The 23,098-nt window shown below is 35.9% G+C and overlaps 1 protein-coding gene across 4 annotated transcripts in view; it reads right to left on the bottom strand.

Moving 5' to 3' along the window:
- Positions 1–23,098, bottom strand: part of EYS (eyes shut homolog) — a 790,428-nt gene that overhangs the window by 479,985 nt on the left and 287,345 nt on the right. The window contains exons 16-21 of one of the 4 annotated variants that reach the window (XM_026791587.2): positions 17,836–17,958; positions 16,545–16,658; positions 15,261–15,374; positions 14,697–14,810; positions 6,255–6,266; positions 470–667 (exon numbers count right to left, since the gene is read on the bottom strand). In XM_026791587.2, the coding sequence (XP_026647388.2) occupies positions 470–667; positions 6,255–6,266; positions 14,697–14,810; positions 15,261–15,374; positions 16,545–16,658; positions 17,836–17,958 (675 nt within the window). The remainder of the gene's footprint in view (positions 1–469; positions 668–6,254; positions 6,267–14,696; positions 14,811–15,260; positions 15,375–16,544; positions 16,659–17,835; positions 17,959–23,098) is intronic. The other 3 variants (XM_074538459.1, XM_074538460.1, XM_074538461.1) reach the window with 3 other exon arrangements.

Genomic DNA, 23,098 nt, shown 5'->3' with positions numbered 1-23,098 from the left:
AACCTTTCAGTACATCTTGCAATGAAAGAATAAGTTACACAGTTACATGCAGAAGGTAAATAGGTACACCCTTTTACATTAGTTTAAAATTAGGCAGAATTTCTTCACTTATTAGAATTATGACATATAATGCCTAAATGCTCCATGAGCTCTTTTTCAGCACCTGAATATTCTCTCATGAAATATGCAATATAAGATGTTTTTGGTTAATTTAGGTATCAAAGGAGACAGCACAAATCTCATTAAAATTTCTCATTAGCTGCAATTCTGACCCCCTGAACACAAAGACCCCAGTGCCAGGAGTTGAGGCATTTTGGCAAAAATATTCCTTCTGGTACAGGCTGCGAAGCTTCAGACAAGCTGAATTTCAGTAAATTATCCACTGTTCTCCCCAGAGCAGCTCAGCAGCTACAGACACTTCAAGAGAAAGACTACCCTACATTAAAGTGAGTAACCAGACTGAACTCACTGTCATAGCAGTATCCGTGGAGGCAAGGGTTAGAGCTGCACTCATTGACATTGATCTCACAGCGTGGACCTGCAAAGCCCTTCACACACTGGCAGTGGAATCCAAGGGGAAAAACGTCCAAATTCATTTCTTCTATGCACACAGCTCCATTCTCACAGGGATTGCTGGCCTCACAAGGCCTAAACTCACAGTTCAGACCTGAAAAAGAAAACAGCAAAGCTGTCAGTGTTAAATTAATGAATATATCCCTGCAGCTGCTGTCTATTATGAGCTTTATTTTCTTTATAACTGTGGTTAAAATCGAGTAGGAGGGTCTCAGAGGTACATATATGGATATTACCATGCAGAAACATCTATTTGCTTGGTATTATTTAAATAAAAAGACAATTTATATTTTGTTTATATTACTTTATATGATACAATACATTTTAAAATCTAATAGCTATCTCACAGGTTTTGATAGATAGATATATCTTCCATCTTTTCTCTTAACCCTTGTGCCTTGAACAGCTCAAAAATGAAATCTTTTAGAATGTATTTAAAAACAATAAATTAATTTTGATTGAAGCTTGCTGCTTGCTATTTTGTCTTGATAACCTGTTGTCACAACTACCACGTGAATTGTTCATACATTAATCTACAGTAGTGAACATGAATTAAATATATGTAACATTGTATAATTGTTCTGCTCATCATCCATTACTGAACACAAGTTATTTTACTGAAAATATGTACTTATTTAATCATGAGTGAATACCTTCTTTATTTATAAAAATTCTATACAATAGAAAATCTTGCACAGTCCCGTTGTAGTCTTTCCTTACTAACACTCTTGTATAGCAGATTATGTACATTTATTTGGACTACCTAAGGAACTGTGTGATTGTGGATCTTGGGTCACAAATGCCCTCATCTAAATCTTTAATTTGCAAAAATTAGATAAAAAGAGATTTAAAGGTCCATAAATTGAGCCTTAATTTGTTAGAACATAAAACACTGTTTCATGTTTTCCAGTACTGATAATGGGAATGAGGGTGGCAGAGACAACTGATATCAAATGGGTTTGGGTTTGTAAATCTGCCTGCATTTTCAGTCAGTGCTGCTGGAGGCAAGTCTGTTCTTTGAGGCTTACTTTCAGAAAGTGCTTGGTGACTCCCAGGGCTGTAACAAACTATGCACAAGCCCCTCTGAATCCCCTTGAAGCCTTTCCATAACTACTGAAGCTGTGTCTATCCCATGCTTTCTGGTGGAGCTTCCCAGGGTCTGCTGTGCTCCGAGCCTTCTGCACTTCCCCAGTGCCCTTGCCTCCACTATGGTTGTCCAGCCATTCCTTTTTGCAGCAGTTTCTCCCTGTCACAAAACCCTCTGACAGGCTGTAACCTTAATCCAGTGATGGGCAGTGTCATGGACAAAATAGAAACAACTTGAGGAAAACTGATTGAATTAAATGTCAATTAGAAATAGCACAGGATTGTAAAAAGCAAACACAAGGATAAAAACACCTTTCCCCACCCCTCTTTTCTTCCCAGACTCAACCTCACTCCTTCACTTCAGACTCCTCTACCTCCTCCTTACCCATGAATAGCACAGGGGGATGGGGAATGGGAGCTGTGGTTATTCCATGGCAGCTCTTTGACCCTGACACTTCTGGCTGTGTCAGTGCAGATCCCCCACAGGCCACAGCTCCTGCCAGAAGCCTTCATAATAATGAAACAAACACTGTCCAAAATGTCAGCAGGATTGTAGGTGAGCTGACTGCTTACTGTGGGATGGTCATTTAAGGGCGGAATTCTAAATGCTTTTAATAACAAGTACAACAAGAAGGAATAGAACTGAGGTTAAAAAACATCCAACAACCCTTTGACCCTAGTAATGATGCTGACAAAAGAGGAAAAAACAACACAAGTTGTTCCCTGTCTTTATGCTTATGATCTCTCTGATGCAGGATGATCCTGCTAAAGACAGACAGCACTTTCAGAGCTGGAATTCATGAAATTGCACAGCAAAAGAAGCCATATGGCTCATTGAGATTTTGCCCTCAAGTTTCCATATTTATATCACAACAGCTTGACATGAGTGAAAACCCTGCTGATTCCTAAAGTGGAATAACACAAATAAGCTTAACACATGGCTCACAATCCTAAATGGAAATGACAGATGATCCAGTAATGCAGTACTTAATTTTCTTTACCTGGAGAGGCAGCTTTATGTTTTCATCTACCTTCTGTGCACTTCCTTTTCTCTTTATACTCATTCAGGAGCCCATTTATCTGTTTTTCAGCCACACCTGCTTGAGGTCCTGCACATTGGAAAGAACTGTGCTTTGAGGAAATGGTCTTTCAAGATGTCAGTGGGCTCAAGACAAATACTTTTCCCCTTCAGTGCAATCTCTAATGGGAGCTAGCCAAACAGATTTCTGAGCTAATGAAAACCAGCTCACTGAAGTTTGGAGTCATTATTATGCTACTTGAATTTTGCATTTTTCTCAAGATTATGAACTCTACCATCTCACTGCCATTATTGTCAGTTGCTTCCTACCTCTACACCCTAAGCTTCCTCTTGCTTATTCACAAATACAGAGTACAGTTTTCTCACCCTGCAATTGCTTAAAAAATTCGGCAATATGATGAATTACTTGTGTCTTTCCATGTTATTCTTTTCAGCAGAAGTCAGTGAGTTAATATCCCAAGGAGAACTAATGTTCCCAAGTCTTTTTTCCTGTTTCCTAAAGATGACTTCATAGACTATTTTGATCAAGCTATCTGTAAAAGACATCTACATGAAGTGTGTACATTTCTTTAAATGGTTGCCATTCCACTCTGCCTGATCTACTACTAAGTCTCTGTCCATCTAACTGAGTTCTTTTCTCTGAATCAATTAGTTTTTTTAACTATCAGTCTTGAGAGTAATAAGACTATTCTGTTATTCAAAGAATCAGAGCTGTTGATATTATTTGAATATATTTTTGTTAAGCAATTAGTTATCAATGCTAATCAATACAAGAAGCAAGAAAACAAGAAAATAAAATTGGATGAGTTAATGTAGAATTTTTTTTGAAAATGCATATTCACACAAAAAATAAGGGTGGATAGAAGTAAGTTGCATAGGAGTAGGCAGTAGAGATTGTACACTTGCAAAACAAGTTCACTTGCTGCTGCTGCTCTAATATCAACATTTTTTTCAAAGCTGTAAAAAAGATGTATAATTAACGATAAATCAAATAGCAAACAGGCTGTAAGTTAATTTTTTAAATAAAATAGCTTAATCTTAAAGCAGTTTTTATGTTTTCAGCATTTTCTCTCTCTTCTAAATATTTGTTAAAGAATTTCTGAACAAATATTTTTGTACAAATGTTTTATTGTAGCTGATTAATTTCAATAAATCTATTTTGTTCTAAACATGAAACTTTTCACTTGATCTGAAAAGTTTGTGAAGCAGCAGGTCTGTGATTGTTGACAGAAAGGAATGCTGTGCCAGGAAAACAGTTTATAAACTGTCTTCTCTCCATGACATATCAGAATTTTTAAATTCAGAGTAAAGAGGTAATGTTCATTAAACAGTTTAATGAAAAAAAGAGAATGTCCAATAGATGAAATGTGAAATAATCCATCACAGAAGTTCATTGGTTAATTAATAAGTTCAGGTAGTCTTCACAACTGTGCTTATTTCCTTTAGACAGATTTAATCTTTCTGCTTGTTTAATTCTTAGCTATATTTTATTGATTGCATTAATAGATCATCTTTAATGGGCAACTAAAGGCCTCTCTATTAGAATAAACCTGAACAAACCTCAAAAGTATATGCACAAACAATTAAATTAAGCAGCCTGCTGAAGGACAATTTCCTTTACAGTTGCACAATATATTGCAGCAAGTATTATATGTATTTATCTACATTTAAGCATATACTAATAGCATATAGTATGCTTCTCTATGAGCATACTACATATAAAACAATTAATAGTTAATTTGGAAAATATTCTCTTTTTTTGGTTTAGGAGTGGGAAGCATATTGCATGTTTAGAAATTTCATTCAGCTGATATTAATGAGTTTCCTTTTCTACTGTATTTGCTTATAATACTTCTAGGATAGAATTTCTAAATAGCATAAATAGATACTGAAAATAGATTTTATTTTGCTGAAACAGACCATCTTTTAGGGCTATTGCTAAAAGTCAAAAGCTTAATTTATAAAAATGACATAGAAAATAAATTGCCTGAAATAAATTTCTATTTCTTTATGTGAAGCTACTGATATTTGTTTGTTTTATTTGCTCAGCATAAATGCATACATGAAATGTACATGATGTGTAGTACTGAAGTTTCCTATAATCAAAAGCGACATCTCTGCAATGCTGGTATTCTTTAGGAAAATAATCTAATAAATAAAACATTTGCTACTAACATTTTATGGAATGAAATCTGACAATAGTTTTCAAATTCAGCATTTTTCTGTAAAAGTATGGCCTGCAAAATGCATCTCATTTGAGACTGATGGTACAATTATGACAATATAGTGAAAATAAAATATCTACCAGAAAAACAAGTGTGTCATTTGAATGGCAGTTTCCCAAATTATAACAAGAAGTCTGGTAATGGTGTTAAACATGCATTCATGAGGACAAGAAACTTTCAAGAGCTAGCAAGCAGGTAGCAGCACCAGCAATGTGGTTTTGTGATCACAACATCACTGCAATGGCATTGTTTCAGTCCTTTTTAACTTTTAACAACAGAGCTGAAAGACTCTTCTGACATTGACATTAATCACTACTCTTTTCCAAGACAAATTAGACAAATTGAATTCTTCACAATAAAAAGAAAAATATATTTAGATATGGGAAATTACTCAGTGTTCAAAGGCACTATAAAGTTATATAATGACATTCCTGCCCACCCCCCAATCCCTGCCCCCAGTCTATATGAAACTTACTGGCTTTCCCAAGATAATCCTTTTGAAATGAGGGGATACAAAAACTTTAATTCAAAAGTTATTTGATCACTTCAGAGAAATATGTGGTTTTGTTTTCGTCACCTTTACACAGCTCAGTAGCTCTTGCTCCCAAAGGCTTTCATAAACTTTCCATAACATCCCAGGAACACTAATGAGCAAGAAGTTCGATATCTAAAATCTGAATTCCTTGCAACTGTAAATATTAAAATGTCTTAATGCTAAAGATAAAATTGTCTCTACTAAAAGTTCAAAACTTTGAGAAGCTTAGATGTACCTCTAAGCTTGCCATTATTTTAAAAACTTCCTGCATGCCTTGATCTGCTATGGGACATAAGAAAACATTTTCACAACTGAGATGATTAAAGACTAGTAAAAGTAAATAAAAAACACCCAAAAGTACCCTGAAAATGGGTAGGAAATAGAAAAAATAGGTGAAGCATGCATATTTTTACATTACTTGAAATTAAGCTGAGTATTATAATATTTTAAAAACTTAACAAGTGTTTTCTTATACTTCAAGTTTATTGCAAATCCATTCTTTTATTTGGAATCCAAATTTTACTTTCCATTAAAGGAATTGCTTTGAGATTCTGTGTATAAGCAAAGAAAAGACATTTTCTCTGAAATCCATACTAATTGAAAATCATATACTTTTTTATTTTTAATGGAAGAGTATTTGAAAAAATACTTAGCACTTTTCAAGTAAAAATACATTTTCTTATTTATATATGATAATGCAGAGCATGCAAAAGTGCTAAAAGAAAGTATGAGAAGACCCACATCACAAATTTTAGAATGAAGATCACACAGAGGTGTATGCATTATTGCTCCATACCTGTATAAATTTCTGTAAAAATAGAAGAAAGCAGAAATTGAATATTTATTTAGACACATTTTTTTCTTCAAAATATGCAAGTTTATAATATACAAACAATGAAGATATATTTGTATCCACATTTGTGAATTTCACATAAAAACACGCTTCACTCTTCTCAGAAACCAAAAGAAGAATTCCACAACAGAAAACAATTAATAAAAATCTATTTCAGACTGAAATATATGGGAATGCTTTTCTTTTAATTCTTTATTTTATCTGCAATAGCATTCAACTGAAATTAATATTAGGTGTGGAAACCTTACTGAAAAATTGTATCAAACTTATGTTTTCCTTATGGCTTAGGACTTGTGGATGTTAATAATGAATTGCAATAATGGCTGCCTTTTGTTCTGGTGGTCAAACTCTTCTTTGTTCCAAGATCACACTTTCATTTTCTTAAAATTTGAGTGATTAGACAGATATTATTTATAGCATTTGATACCAAGATTATAATTTTATTACTTTTAGGTTTTCTATTGACAGATGACCCTCTGCCATAAATAGGCTCACTATGTAGAAAAATGAAGCTAAAAACATTTGCATCAATAGTCAAAAAAGCCCCTCTGGAATTCAGTAAACTGATTTTTGAGGAGCAGCAATACCTTCATAATTTGCAGGGCAGCCCTGGAAAAGGTGACCATGTTTCAAGTCTTTAAAAATGGTGGTTTGCACATACTTTCTGGAAACATAAGGGCCAGATTTCTATTTGCAATGATTGGAACTTTTATCATCTCCATAACTTAAATCTGCTTTCCAAATAGAGATCTTGAACACCATTCTGGCAGAATGACTGATGAAATTCAAACCCCTTATCAGCTGTAGGTGACTGGATTTGCACATGAAGTATTCCCAGATTACTCATGGCTGCAAAGGCTTAGAGAATTTTTCTTGTGGATCAAGATGTGTCCCAAGGTGCAAACTAAGAGCAGAGTTGTAACTGCAGCACTTACCTTGCTGAGTACCTTGCTGAATCTGTATGGACAGAGTTAAGCAAGCACGGTTTTTAGAGATGCCTTTGTGTTCTCAGTGCTGTTCTGAAAGGCCACAGCTCTCCTACAGACCTTGGCATAAGTGCCAGACCCTTGTGGATATCTAACATACCCAAAGGCCCCTAAATAGATACCAGAAATGGCTAGGAAAAAAGCTTTCTCTCTGAATTGTTTCATTTTGCAGACAGAAGCAGATGAGAGTATTCATTTAGATGGCAGCTTTTAGGAACAACACAAAATGGAATAGAAATATCAGAAAAAAATCCAAAATCCTGCAGTGACTTCATAAATGAGCCAAAAGCAAGTCCCAGCTCATACTGATTTCCATTCAGGCATTACATATCCTTTATTGTTCAAAGGCAATGCATGTTTTCTTGGTAATATAGCCCAAATATGGACACTGCTTCTCTTCCCTCAAAAAGTTCCTATGTGATGCAGACTGCCCTTCATGTATCTATGCATCAGTTTAATTTTTTCCCCTTAATAAAATTTTATTTGGCTGTTCAGTGTCAAGAGCATGGCAAAACAAGATGAAACTTGATGTTGAACAGAGTATAGTGGTTTATGGTCTAACACACAGTTATGCTAGAAAGAGCCAGAGGTCTTGCAAACCTGCCTGTTTGCAAGGGGCTTGGCACAGGAAAGACTGAGGTTTGGCCTATGAGCACTGGAAAAGTAATTGCTCCATTATCTCTACTCCAGCTTTTTGCCTTCATGAGCACTTACGTTTCTTACTTATTATCTGTTTTGTAATTAGCTGTTCTCATAATAGAGTGTCCTGTGATGAAATCTTCATTATTACTCTTGTTTTTTCATAGACTTAAGCTTTTTGTTTCTGCTGAGTTTCCTTTCTTACTAGTTTACTTTCTTTTGCAACATGTTTGATGGTCAATTACCATTTTTGCTTTGATCTTAATTGAAACACATTTGGAGACGTGTCATTAAGGCTGCAAGAAATAAGTAGACATTTCCTCAGAACTGAATTTCAATTTTCCTCTACAATTGCGTATATTTGGTTTAAAAGGTCATACCTATTAGCAACATCCAGACAAAATACATGCAGTGCAGTTTTTGAAATGAGTCATGTAAATAATTTGGATCAAACAATAAAAATCTTTGCTCCATTTATTAAAAACAAGTTACTAAACAACTGGTGGTTTTTCTCTTTTGTTTTTAAGAAAAAAAATCATGCCAACTCTCATAGGACTATCACATATTTAATATACAGTCTCTAATTGAAACTAGAATTTTAATGCTTCCTTCCTTCCTGAGCTTTCTTTGGGAAGAGCACATTACTGGCTCAGTCCATGTGTTACTGGACTGAGCTGTTACGTTAGAAATGCTGTTAGTTTCACCTTTGCCTTAAATACAGGTGTAGAAAATGGGGAAAATTTGCAGTCCTGGTGTTGGACTGCAAGATCTGCTCTTAGTTATCAATAATACCAAAGAAGAAGAAAACAGCCTTTAAAGTCTTACTTTATCTTCTGTAAAAATGAGCTGGTCTAGAAACTGTAGTGAGATCATTCACCTTGTGCATGATAGGAATGCTGAAAAGCAGCTTGCCTTATACAGGGTAAAATTCTCTCTGCTACATTCTCAGCAAGGACTGTTGTCTAATAGTTATGAGTAACTTCATTGATGTGGCTTAAAAATGTTGGCATTTCAAAGCTCTGAACAATAAGGTTCCATAAATTACTATGATCTTGACAGTTAAAAGAATATTTGAGTGTCCTCAATGTTCTTTCAAAACACTAAAACCACCAATAAAACAGCGTAGATATAAATACTGACAAAGCTGTAGCTTTATTAATTGCAGTGGTTTTGAATATGCTTGAATTTTTAATGGGACAGCTCAGTGTTTTCTGGCAGAGCTATGGGAGCTTTCATTCTACCTTCTCTGAAGTTGTTAGGACCCCTAAATGAGATACAGCTTCATCATGTTTCTCACTCCTTCTGCTCTCTGCCCAATGACTTAACATCAATTCTCTAATAACTGTGATTCTGTTATAGAAAGACTTCAATTTTAGAATCAATATCATAATAGAAAAGTTATTATAATAACTTCCCAGCTAGTACACTCTAATGCAATCAAACGCTCAATAATATTAACAATATTAAAATATTTTGTCTAGCATCCAAATCAAGTTTATCTTCCTTCCTTCTCCCAGTTCAAGTTGCTTGTCAGCAGCAAATGCAACAGCTTCTCTCCTCTCTTTCAACCCTCTCTCCTCTGCTTCTGATGTCCACTGATACAAAATGTCTGATATACATGACTATCACTGTTGAACCTCATTTATGATAAAAAACACGTGGAAGTGGAGTAATTTCTGTAATGTGCATTTTCAGGTACTAATTTATTACAACCAGGCAGAAGCAACTGTACCAGACATATTAAGGATAAGTCTTATAAGTAAAGAACATCCCATTGCAGTGCATGTAAGGGGCAGCACAGCCATTTCATCTTTAAAGCATGAGGTGTGATAATGACTTGTACTAAACAGCTTAGTGGCAGAACAGTGCTGAAAGCCAACAGAAACAAAGAACTGGACTTTTATAAGTGGATTGTCATGTTTGATTAATTAAAACATATTCACAAGCACATACAGTACTTCTGGCATAGATAACTATTATAAATGGCAAAAGCATATTATACAAACCTAGATGCTATATTTTTTTCTCTGTTTACCTTAGTCACAGTACAGGCTCAGAGGGGCTCAATAACTTTTAGGATTTCTGTGGTATTACACAGGAATCTCTTTCTCTTACCAGATTAATAACTTACTGTGGTATAAATTTTATTCTCTTAATCAAATCTTGAGCTTCTCCAAATCAAAGTCAAATGAATTATGATGTAAAAGTACAGAGAATATTAAGCTCATTATTTTGTACCATATCAGGACTACAGGTAAACTTAATAATTTTGGAAAAGAGAAAATCAATTTTCAACACCACGAGGACAAGGAACTTGGCTGAAATAGGATGAAAATACTTCAGCTATCATACTTAGTAATTAGAACATTAGACGTTGACAAAGTTGTTATTTCATATCTGAATGTCTTATAGGTTCCTTCAGTTTTCTCTTGAATTACACATAGGTGGACTGCTAGCTCAAGCTGTTAGTCTGAACATTTGGAAACTCAAAGGTAGTAATTTCAGTGGCAAAAATTCCAATGAAATACTAGAATTTATAGAAAGACCATGATCTACACTGCATAGGAGGAAATCTCTTCTCAGGGGAACACTGGTAGAGAGGAATGCATTAGTTTTGTTAGGGTTACACCAGCAGCATCAGAAGATAGAATTCTCCAGTGCTCTCTATTCACATTTTGAAAATTGGATTTTCTAAAAAAAGAGTTGGTGCCCACAGGAGAAGTAGAACTTCATTCACATATCAGACATGTAGAGTTAAGTCTCACAACCTGGACTACAGACATGTGAGGAAAAATTTAGCTATATATCACTGCTCAAGTATCAGTTTTCTTAGAAGCTTTTGATGACTTCCATTATTCTATGCAATCCAATGGAATGAGTAAAAACATTTTTTCTAAGTAGACAAATCTGTGCTTTGAAAACACCAAACAAAGAGACCCTCTGCTCCTCCCAAGAAAAATAACAGAAACTATGAGTACACCTTAATTGAATTTCTGATTAATTTTCATATTTATATAAAACTTTTATAAAAGTTTTTAAAATATAAAAGTATCAATTCAGGATATTATAAAGTTTGCCCATGGAAAAAATGAATAGCAGCTGTCTTGCTCTCTGAAGACTTGAAATGGCAAGAAAGAAAAAATTTGCTTAAAATCATGAGGAAATTAAGGGGAAGAAAAAAGAAAAAAATCAAAACTTTCTGGTCATAATCTCCCTTAGTCTTCTTGTTAAAATAAACAAATAAAAATAGTCAAGGAAATAAAACCAAAAGCAAGATAATTGTATGTAAATCAGTTTCTATATATAGAATAAATTTCTAGCTTAATCTGACAGACTGTCTTTTGTATGAATGCACCTGAATGCCCAAATCATGCTCTGAATCATCATTCCTTATTTCCACATTCTATATAGTGGGCATCTGCTGTACATCTCCTGATCAACTGGTACATGTTCTTGATTTATGCTCTTAATAATAGTGCGTGCCCTTCAAGTCAGATTTTGTGATGGGACAATCAAATCATTGCAATATTCTATGGAAATATATCTTCAGATTGCTTTCCAGGTAAATGACAGCATTCATAACACAGCATTTATTGTTTTCCACTAAGAATATCAGAAGCAAGAAAATCTGTGAAAATTCTCAAAACCAAAACAGGTGCTCCTATATAATTTTTGCCATTAACGTCATGCATGTACTTTCTTAACTAAATGCTTCTGTAATCTGTAATTAGTGCACACAAAGCTGTTCATTAAAATGCCCTGAATATATTCAGACAATTAGAAAACAAAGTTTAACTAGACATTATGTTGGCTTACTGTGAATCTGTTAAAGGCTACATTTACAGCAGTTTAACACTAAATAAACAGATGGTGTGAGACAGAGGTAGCGTTTTCATATAAACCTTATCTACTTTTATTTATACCCATATAAATCCAGACAAAATCAGTATAAGAATTCGATGTTGGAAGGTGTTGAATAAAGCTGTAAAAGAAGTAAACAGCCTCAGACATCCTGTAACAAAAATATTATCATAGAATGGAGTCATAGAATAATTTAGGTTTGACCTAAATGACCTCCAATGTCATTGAGTCGAACCTCTGACCAATCACCACCCTGTCAATTAAACCACAGCACCAAGTGCCATTGCCAGTATTTTGTTGAACACCTCCTGGGATGGCAATATTGGTGCTTCCCTGAACAGTCTATCCAATGCTTAATCACCCTTTTAGTGAAGAAATTCTTCTGGTGTTAAACCTGAACCTTCCCTGCTTCATCTCTTGTCCTGTTGATGCCTGCTTGGGAGAAGACGCCAATCCCCACCTTGGTACAATCTCCTTTCAGGAAGTTGTAGAGAGTGATATGAACACCCCTGAGCCTCCTCCTCTATAAGCTATGCAACCTCAGCTCCCTTAGCCACTCCTGGTATGACTTACATTCCAGAACCTTCACCTGCTCTGTTGTCCTCATGTGCACATGCTCCAGCCCCTCAACGTCTTTCTTGCAGTGAGGGGCCCAGAACTGGACACAGGATTTGTGGTGTGGCCTCACCAGTGCCAAGTACAGAGGGACCCTGTCCTGGCCCTGCTGGACACACTATTGCTGATACAGGCCAGGATTTCACTGCCCTTCTTAGCCACCTGGGTACACAGAGGCTCATGTTCAAACTCTGTCTACCCTAGGTTCTTTTCTGCTGGGCAGCTTTCCAACCACTCTGCCCACAGCCTGTAGAGATGAATATGTATGAATGTAGATGAATAGGGTTTCTGTGTAGGACCCTTCACTTTGTCTTATTGAACTTCATAATGCTGACCTTGGCATACTGAACCAGCCTGTCCTGATCCCTCTGGAAGTTAGCCTTTCTAACTTCCAACTGATCAACAATCCCACCCAATTTGGTGTCATCTGCAAAGTGGTTGAGGGTGCCCTTGGGCCCTTCACAAAGATCATTGGCAAAGATACTAAGCAGGGCTGGACCCAATATTGTGTCCTGGGCAGCCGCACTAGTGACTGGCCATCACGCAGATATGGCTCCATACATCACCATTCTCTGAGCCTGGCCATCTAGCCAGCTCTTAACCCAGTGAAGAGTGCCCCTGTCTTAGCCATGGATTACCAGCTTCTCCACAAGTGTGCTTTTAGGGACAGTATCAAAGGCTTTGATGAAGTACAGGTGGAAAACATCCACAGCCCTGCTGTCACTCACCAGGTGGGTCAGGCAGGACCTGTCTATCCTAAACCCACACATCTGGGCCTGATCCCCTGGTTGTCCTGTGTGTGTCATGTGATCACACTCGAGATAATCTGTTCCATGACCTTGCCAGGTATCAAGGCCAGGCTGACAAGTGTAGCTCCCCAAAACTTCCTTCCAACCCATCTGAGAATGAGCATCACACTGGTCAACCTCCAGTCATTTTTGACCTTCCCAGTTAGCCAGAGCTGATGACAAATGATGGACAGTGTCTTGCTGAGCTCTTCTGGCAGTTCCTCAGTGCCCTCAGGTGGATCCCATCTGGCCTTACAGACTTGTGAGTGTCTCAGTGGCACAGCAGGCCATTAACTACTTCCTCCTATAATGTTCTCAGAGGATCTCAGTTACATTTTATGAGTCTTGCCAGCAGGACTTACCTTTTCCATAAAGAATATGAGACACTGCTAGTCTGTTGAAGGATGACTACAGAAACATTGACTTTCTGAATTTTTAATTACTTACTTAAATATCTAATGACTACAAAAATCTGCTGGAAATCTGGTTCCTTTTGCAAGATATACTCAAGAGACCAGTATTTCTAACCATGTATTGAAAATTAATTTACGTCTTCCTGCACAGAGGCAATTCTGATAATGCAGTATTCATTTACTTGTTACTGTACTGGATTTTATTCAGTAGAATAAATTAAAACTAACAAAAATGACAGACTAAATTTTGACCATTAATTAGAATAATAAGAACAAACATGAATGTTTGTTCATGAGCTCATGAAAAATTAATTTTATTCAACCATCTTCCCTATAGGGGAAAAGTCCTGCTGTCTCAACATACTAGGAAAATTGTCTTTTAATGATTGTTCTGGAATCCTAAGTAAGTATCATTATATTGAACTGCTGGAGGAAAAATGTGTTTATATTTAATTTACAAATCAATAGGTGCTTTTAATGGAGACTATCACTTGAACTATATTTGCTCAAGAGCACCACAAAATTTGTTTCTTTAAATTATTTTAGCAGTAAGATTTTAAATTTAACTGAAAATTTTATTTATATGAAAAATTTCATGAAAAATTTCACAATAACTTTGTAATTTAAGTGTATTTCTTTTAAAAGCATATTAAGAAATAATCACACAGTTTCTGGATTCCAGGATAGCTATAAATTGTTTTCTAAAAATGATAAAATAATGTAGAGAATGCCAATAGAATTAGAGAGAAAACTACATAGAAAATCAACCAGTCTTTGTGATGGCAGCCTAATGGGTACACACCTCCTATTACCTACGTAAGCAATTTTATTCTGTTAACAAACTGATTTTAAAGTATCAGTTTTGTCTAATAAAGAAACACACCTAGCAGATGTATAAACAACGATCCCTTCACCTTAGTTGCAGCTGAAGGCATAAATATGGCTGGTCACTTTGAAAGCTCTGTTTGGGGAAGTGAAGGACTATTAATGCTGTAGGAACACTGAAATACATTTAAACAAGTGATAGAAATGCCTTATAAAGTTAATTATGTTTGCTTTCCCCTCTCCCTTGGTGTTCATTACCTTTAAACGGAGCCACACATTGGCAGAAATAATTACCAGGTTGGTCAATGCAGGTGGCTCCATTCTTGCAGGGAAATGAAGCACACTCATCTATATCTGTTTCACATCTTGCACCTTTGAAAAGATGAAAGTTTTGAGCACTTACTAAAAAATCAGGTGCCAATTTCTAATTAATTTGCACTTTAAAAATCTCAAGCAACTTGTGAAGACAAGCCAACATACATCAGCCAAACAAACAGCCACACTACTAATTTCAACATCCATTTTGTTCTTATAACCACAAATACATACCAACTTATTTCTGAGTTGCTAAATGGTAACTAGTCTTCCTTATGTATCCAAGCTTTGAAGACCTTTTTAAATGCAGACTAATTTATCTTGTGCTATGAGGTTTACAGATGCAGTCAGCGTTCCAGTTAGTTGGAATGCAAATTAAACATTAGACCAGGGCAGATAAAGAGAAATGACAATAAACCACCAGCAAATTAGTCAATAATGTCTTAATGGATGCTTTGTGCACTACCTGGATGTGAAAAAAAAAGGTTTACTATGAAAACAGCTCACCAGTAAAACCAGGTAGACAGAGACATTTATAGCCGCCAATTAGGTCTGCACATGATGCATTATGAAGGCATGGAGAAGACTGACATTCATTTATATTTGCTTCACAAGTTGTACCTATGAATATAGAATCAAGGGAAGGGGAAAGAAGTTATTTCATGGCACCTTTAGGTAAGGACCAACATTTATTTTAACTGAATATAACTCACATATCAGCATCTATTTCACACTCTTTTAATATTCAGATCTGGGTGTTTATGACAGATGTTGATCTTCTGAATGCTTAATTCATTCACTAATTTTTCAAAAATGTTAAAAGTACAGTAATCAAACAGTTAACTAAGGCTTAAAGCAGAAAATTTTCTTTTTGTATAAATATAGAAGAACAGAAACTGTGTTACAGTAAGTACAATAAGCAGCATTGCAGTGGTGTGAGAGGAAATACTTCTTATGTTCATGATAAGGCAAAAGATGTACTCCCAAAAAAATATGAAATCTGTTATAGACAAGAAGAAAATTTATTCTATAATTAAATGTAGACTATAAAAAACCCACATAACTACTCAAAGTATAAAAATACTTAATTGCTAATATTTTTCAGTGAACCAAATTCTTTACCATTTGAAGAATAATTGAAAAATTGCATCGATTGCATGATTTGGGAAGTTAAAAGCATTTAAAGAAATAAAAATGCAAGTGATAATTCTTCTGAATAGGTGAGTGGTAGAAATTACTATTTTGCACAGGGACATTTGAATTATGGATTGATTTATATTTTAATGATTAAATATCCATGATGTTTAAAAAACGAAGCTTTAAAAAGAAAATACATACACTTTAAATTCCTGATCTAAGCTGAAAGCATAGCTGCAGCTATTAATGCACCTACTTATCAAAGCTATTAAATTTTTCATATAAATTGTACAAATATGACAAACCCAAAACCTTTACCACACAGTGGGATTTTTTTCTCAATTTGAGGATATTAAAGCTTCAAAATATTTTAAAAGCTTGCAGAAAAAAGTATCTCCAATTTTCAGAATTCACTGAACTCCACAGATCCATTTTCAACAGAAAATACACCAGTTAGCAGAAAACACCTAGTTCTGTGCTATCATGAAAACAAAATGGGTAATTTGGTCAAGATATGCCTCTTCTAAGTGACATGTTTATGACTTCATATGACACCCAAATGTGAATACATGCATTTCATCTGATATGTTAAAAAAATTGTGTAAAACTCTGAGTAGGTTTACAAAGTTATCATTCTGTGGATTTTTTTTTTACCTTCAAATCCATCCTGACAGATGCAAGTGAAGGCATCCAGGTGATCAACACAAGTAGCACCGTTGTGACAAGGGTCACTAAGACACTCATCCACTTCAATCTCACAGTTATGACCTGGAAACAAGTGGAGGATTAATTTCCCTAGAACACACCACTGGTGAATCATCAGTGCAGGGAGCAACAACAAAATGAAATAAATGAGCTTAGGTACAGGGAGCTTTCAACAATGAACCATAAATTGTCTTTGGGGAATTTATTTCTTTTTGATTAAAGGAAAAAAGCAGAATGAATATAAGGTTCAACAAAGATTTTATAGAGTCCTTACAGATGTTATCAAAAACTTGCATATTTTCATATTTAAGGGCAAGAAAGCCTTGAGTTTTCATAAAAGATTGCAAATGTAAAGATGGTTTTCAAGGAAAAAAATTAAAATAATACGATCTTTCTCTATTATATTTTTTCATTAATTTACTAATTTGTGGCTTTGTTTTAAAGATCAGAAAAGCAAATTAAGAGGTATGCAGTCTTCTCAAGGTCTCAGTTCCTCTGGTTGTCTGTGTCCTCCTTGACTATTGAGGGAGATTTTAGTGTCATCCTGTTCCTGCTTTTGGAGCCCTTTCAATGTCCCTGGAGCTAGACAGGATGGATCTGGGTAGCACAGTGATATGCCCCTCAGGGAATTCCTACTGCCCTTGATTATTTCACCATATAGTTGATCAAAAATATCTGTATATGTATCTAGAAATTTTTTAGGAAAAATATCTAAAAAAAATAATCTAGAAAAAAAAATTTTTTTTCTTTTACACTGGCGTCTGAAAATACCATGTCAGTATGCTGACATAGACAAAATAATTTTAATCTAGTCAGTGTAATGACAATTGCCTGCAGGGTAGATGCAAACATGAGTACTTAAACCTACCCAGGATTTTGGATGTATTTTTGGCAGTTGAGACCCTGTTAGTGCAGCCTTACTATTACAGAGAGCACAAAGAAGTTAAATTAAGGCCAACTTGGATATGGCTGGGAGTTTAAATCACATCAGTGTAAGACAGACATCATGTCTAAAATAGTATAAAGAGTAATTGGAGTGGAAATAGTCCCTTGTAGTCAGTAGTTTTTACAGCTGAATACTTTTACTCAGCCAAGTACTTTTGTGTGCGAGGAAACAAAAATTGTTTCTGCCTGAATCAGAGGCACAGCGCTAAATTATCTATTGCTACTTTTGAACAAACTTCTATTCTCTGGTTTAGGCCTGTCTGAAACATGTTAAACAGCACTTCTATGAACTTACCTATAAATCCAGGTGCACAGAAGCAGAGATAGCCACCCACAATGTCTTTACAGATGCTGGAGGCCCCACATGGTTGTGATAGGCAGGCAGCAACATTAGCTTCACACAACTTGCCAGTAAAACCTGTTGAAAAACAGAGTAACAGAAGACTTAGGAAATTTATTAATCTGAGAAAACATACAAGTGATAGACCAATTAAATGTGTGCTGTTCTTATGTTTAAAATCTTATTTAGAATAGCATAAAATATTCAAATTTACTTGAAAGTTTCAGTTTCATATACAAAACCACTCTGAATGGAACAAAGTCATAATTATAAAGTCAATGATAAAGCTGTACTTCAAATTATAATAAACACCCTTGAAAATACAATGGACATCAAGGAAATAATAAATTTCATTGATGACAGAACTTTTGGTTTTGAATTACACAATAAATAGTTGCAAGAAAATATTCTTTGTTAGACTCATTCTTTTTCAAACCACATTAATATATTTAACTATGTGATATAAAGCAGTGGAAAAATCAGTCCATATGTGTGGAGTTAGTATCCAAATGCTGAATATAAACACAAAGTTTCAAATTTTAGACATTTTGGTTTGGTCATAAAAACTTAGTGAGCTAAAGCATAAGAAGTACAGTGTTCTGGTCTCCTATTAGCTGAGCACTTAAAATTTTCTAAATATTTTTAGTGCAACAAAGATCAAAACAGACTAGTACAATTATTATAATTTAACAAGTGTGGCATGAAAAGCCACTAAAGACTTAAACCAGAGATTTGGTTAAGTGAGTTAAATATAATGAATTCTAGTGTCTTAAAAACTTAGATGCTAAGTCTGGCTCAAGATCTGAACTTCACATTTAATTTAAAAATATATTTATTAAGCAATGCCATGCTTCAGCAGCATAGGTATTGCCATGACAGATTCCAGTGCACCGTTGAGGTTCCTCATATCTGACATTGTGTTAGTCAAATTTTTAGACAACAAGGAAGACTCTGGTCAAAGATGTTCAAATAAATCTGCATTCCTACTGTATGCCATGATAGCTTTCAAAACTAAACATAACCTAGTTTTAATAGTGTTTATTAAGTGCAGTTGACTACAATAAATAATTACAAAATTTCATAAGTTCAGTTCTGCATGGACCTAGTCTTTAAGAGGAAGTGGAAGTGTTCTTAAGGCATGACTGAAGATCTCCTGATCTGAAAGAATTTTTAACTTTTGAACATCTTGTAACATGAGGGACAACAGCAGCTTCTGACCATCAGGGTAAATTGCTGGAACATGATGCACTTTTCAAATTCTGGCTTGTTGAACAACCCTTTGAGGCAGAAATACAAGGCAATGCATATTAAAGCTGCCCTACACATGCAGTCATTTTCATCTCTAAATCAGTAGATGCAGAAAGGTGACTTTAAGCTATGTTTCAATTCCATCCTAAACACCAGCTGTGCAACATTCTTGCACAGCTGAAGATTTCCTCCTTGTTGGTTGTCATTCAAAATTTAAGTCTCTCACTTTGCCTTTGTAAATAGCTCTTAACATCTGCATAATGAAGTACTACATTAACCTAATATAAAAAATTAATATAAAGAAATAAAATTAAAATGTTGATCAATGATGGTATCAGCTATGCACAGATATAGCTATAGCTGTTGCATGTGTAACTTTCATCAAAATAAAGATAAGAAACATAGAAATGTGAACAGATTTTTTTCCTTGATGAAATAAAAATTATTATTCATAACTTTATAGATTTGAAATAAAGGTCTTAATCTATGTGTCCTTTTACTTCTGTGTTTTAAATTAATTATTGAAGTATTACAGCATGGATTTTTGGGCTTTGAGCAATCTGATCTACTTAAAAAAGTCGCTATACTAAGTTGAAGAACAAAGGGTAGTGGTTTCAGGGCTCAATTTTAATATTATACATCTGGTTATGTATAAGGTTTCTCTTCAAAACAGATTCAGTTGGATAGATTAACAATACTTAACATTTCCTACAAAAAGAAATGACCACATTTTGATTTCTTTTTTGTTCTTACAGATATACAAAAAATACTTCATAAGTTTAGATAATGAAAATTTCACAGCAGAATATCTGATTATTTTTTTAATGCCACATTTGCATTCTTGAGACATTTCTTTTTGACAAACTGAAATGCCTCATGACAAAAGTGATTTTTACTAGTCAGGCTGTGACACTTAAATTCTCCAGGGAGATCACTGAATTGTGATCCATTCTGACATAGTCCAGCCACACAGTGATTTATGGCAATTTCACTACATGGCTCCTTATATTCTGGATGGCAGGTACATCTGAAACTATTAACTGAAACCTCACATTAAGGGTTATTGTCAGAGCCAGCAGGATTTGATGTGCATTCATTCACTCTTATTGAACAAATAGTACTTCTGGGGAAAAAAATTTATGGTTCCTGTTAAAATTAGATCTAAGAAAAGCTTACACAAAAAGGAAGGAAGGAAGGAAGGAAGGAAGGAAGGCAGGAAGGAAGGAAGGAAGGAAGGAAGGAAGGAAGGAAGGAAGGAAGGAAGGAAGGAAGGAAGGAAGGAAGGGAGAGAAAGAGAAATGTCAGAATTTAATAAATTCATCTAAAACCTGGACAATATTTTCATTGTCATTAGGATTCATACATAATAGGTTGCAAATTTATCCTTATATGTACTGAATGTGATAATAATTGTATATAAAACCATTTCATTAATTTGATTTTGGAATAGAGTGGTTGTTTGTCATTCAACACCTATCATAGTGAAATTCTGCTTGTGCTTGGGTCCTCTAGAATTTCAAATATAAAAATTGTACTTACTGAAAAAATTACACAAAATGTAAAAAATTTAAGAAATATGCAATTAATACTAGCTGTTTTGAACAAAATAAAGAGTAATAAAGAGGGAAAATCATCACCTTGGCATGTGAACTGGGTTTGCTTGGCCTAGTTTTGGTAGCAGGGTAGGGGCTTACAGGGTTGGCATCTCTGAGAAGTTGCCAAAAACTTCCCCCATGTCTGACAGAGACAATGCCAGCTGCCTCTAGGACAAACCCCCTGCTGGCCAAGGCCAAAACCATCAGCAAACGGCAGTAATCCTTATGTGGCCATATTTAAGGAGGGAAAAACTGATTGCACAGAGGTAATTTTGGCCAGGGAAAAAGGGGGTAAGAACAAGAGGAACAGCTCTGCAGACTCCAAGGTGAGAGCAGAAGGGGGGGCAGGAGATGCCCCAGGTGCCAGAGCTGAGATTCCCCTGCAGCCCCTGGTGCGGCCCCTGGTGAGGCAGCTGTGCCCTGCAGCCCATGGAGGGCCATGAGGGATCATGTTACCTAGGCATTGTCAGATTTTTGTTGGCTTCAGATGCTTATATATAGTTCAACTTCACATTTTTTCCAGTATTTTTTCAATAATTCAAGTTAGACCTGACAGTTCTATATTTCACTTCTGCCGTTTTCTACCTTTCTATAACTTGGGCCCAACCACAACTACAGCACTAAAATTACTCTGAATCCTTTCTAAATACCACAGTTGAAGCTGTAGCAAAAAAACCCCAGATTTTACAGTATGCATTTTCATTTGAACACTCTAGGTTCTTTTGTGACAGATAAAATCATGAAGATTATTCCAGGAGTTATAGAAAAACACCTGAAAAACAGCACAGTGTTGGTCACGGCTTCATGAGGGGAAAGTCCTGCTTAAACATTGTTTTGTTTTAGGACAAAGTAATCCTCTGTTGATCAAGGGAAGTCAATTGATGTAATATTTCTGGATTTCTGCAAAGCTTTTGATACAGTTTCTCACACAACCCTTCTGGACAAAATGTCCAGCACACAGCTGGATAAGCACATCATGTGGTGGGTGAGCCACTGGCTCAGGGGTTGGATGCAAAAGCTTATAGTGAGTGGGGTGACATCAGACTGGTGACCTCTCACTGATGGGGTTCCACAGGGCTCCATCCTCAGCCCTGTGCTCTTCAACATCTTCATAAATTACTTGGACACAAGAATTAAAGGAATACTAAGTCTGCCAATAATACTAAACTGGAAGGAACTGTTGACTCCCTCAAAGGCAGTGAGTCCCTGCAGACAAACAGAAAAATTAGGACACTGGGCAATCACCAACCTTATGAAATTCAGCCAGGGAAAGTGGTGGATTCTGCATCTGGGTCAGAGCAACCCTGGATGAATGTACAGATGGAGAATGAAGCACTGGAAGTAGCACTGGAAGCAGCACTCACAGAACATGAGCCAGCCCTGGAGTCAGGAGAGCCAACCCTGTCCTGGGGGCATCAGGCACAGCATCACCAGCTGGGCAAGGAAGGGGATTGTCCTGCTCTGCTCTGCACTGGGGCAGCCTCACCTCAAGTTCCGTGCGCAGTTTTGGGTGACTCAATATAAGAAAGACATTAAAGAGTGTCCAAAGGAGGGCAACAAAGATGGTGAAGGTGAGACAGAGTAGAGATCCATTCTGAATTAGGTGAAGTGTCTAGCAGCGGTGAAAAGTCTGTGAGGCCAAAGCTGAAGGAAAAATTCGCATGCCAAGACAGCAAGGAGACAGAGAAAGAAAAACAGAAAAGACCACGAGGTCAATTTGCCCCCGACCCAGGAATTCCTTTGATAAAGAAGAACTGGCAATAAATGTCGCGCAGAATGAATATGTATGAACCTATTGTGCATTTGGAAGGGGGATAAAAGGAGACCTGAGATCTTCAGGGGTACGCATGCCTTTTGAGGAGAGTTTTCTCCGTATGCGTCCGGCACCGTAAATAAACATACCGAGCTTTACAACTTTTATAAAGTTGTGAGGTTTCTTCTTTTCTCCGCAAAACAAAGGGTCTTGAAGAGAAGCTATATGAGGAGTCATATGAGGTCACTTGATCTGCTCAGTTGCATTTCAAATGTTCTTCATCTATTCTTGAATATAGCACAAATCAGCAGAACAGAAGTTCTGATCAAAGTTCTTTCAAAAGGAGCAAATCTGACCTTTCTGTAACTTTTTCTCTCTTCATTCTTCCCCATCTAGAATTTCTTTCTCCCAACAAGGGCTAGTGAGTGCACCATGTCTCTTTTAGCTACTTGACTTCAATGACCATTTCTACTGCTTTTTGGACAAGCTGGACCTTAAGCCATACACTCAAATGAGAAGATGTTAAGAGAACTGTCTCTCTACAGTGTTTTTCTTAAAAATAAAACACCCTTTAACCAATGCAAAAGGCAACAATGGCTAGATACATCTTCCAATACTGTAA

This window comes from Zonotrichia albicollis, chromosome 3 (genome assembly GCF_047830755.1).
Source record: "Zonotrichia albicollis isolate bZonAlb1 chromosome 3, bZonAlb1.hap1, whole genome shotgun sequence".
NCBI lineage: Eukaryota > Metazoa > Chordata > Aves > Passeriformes > Passerellidae > Zonotrichia > Zonotrichia albicollis.
This window is presented reverse-complemented; position numbering and strand designations above follow the sequence as displayed.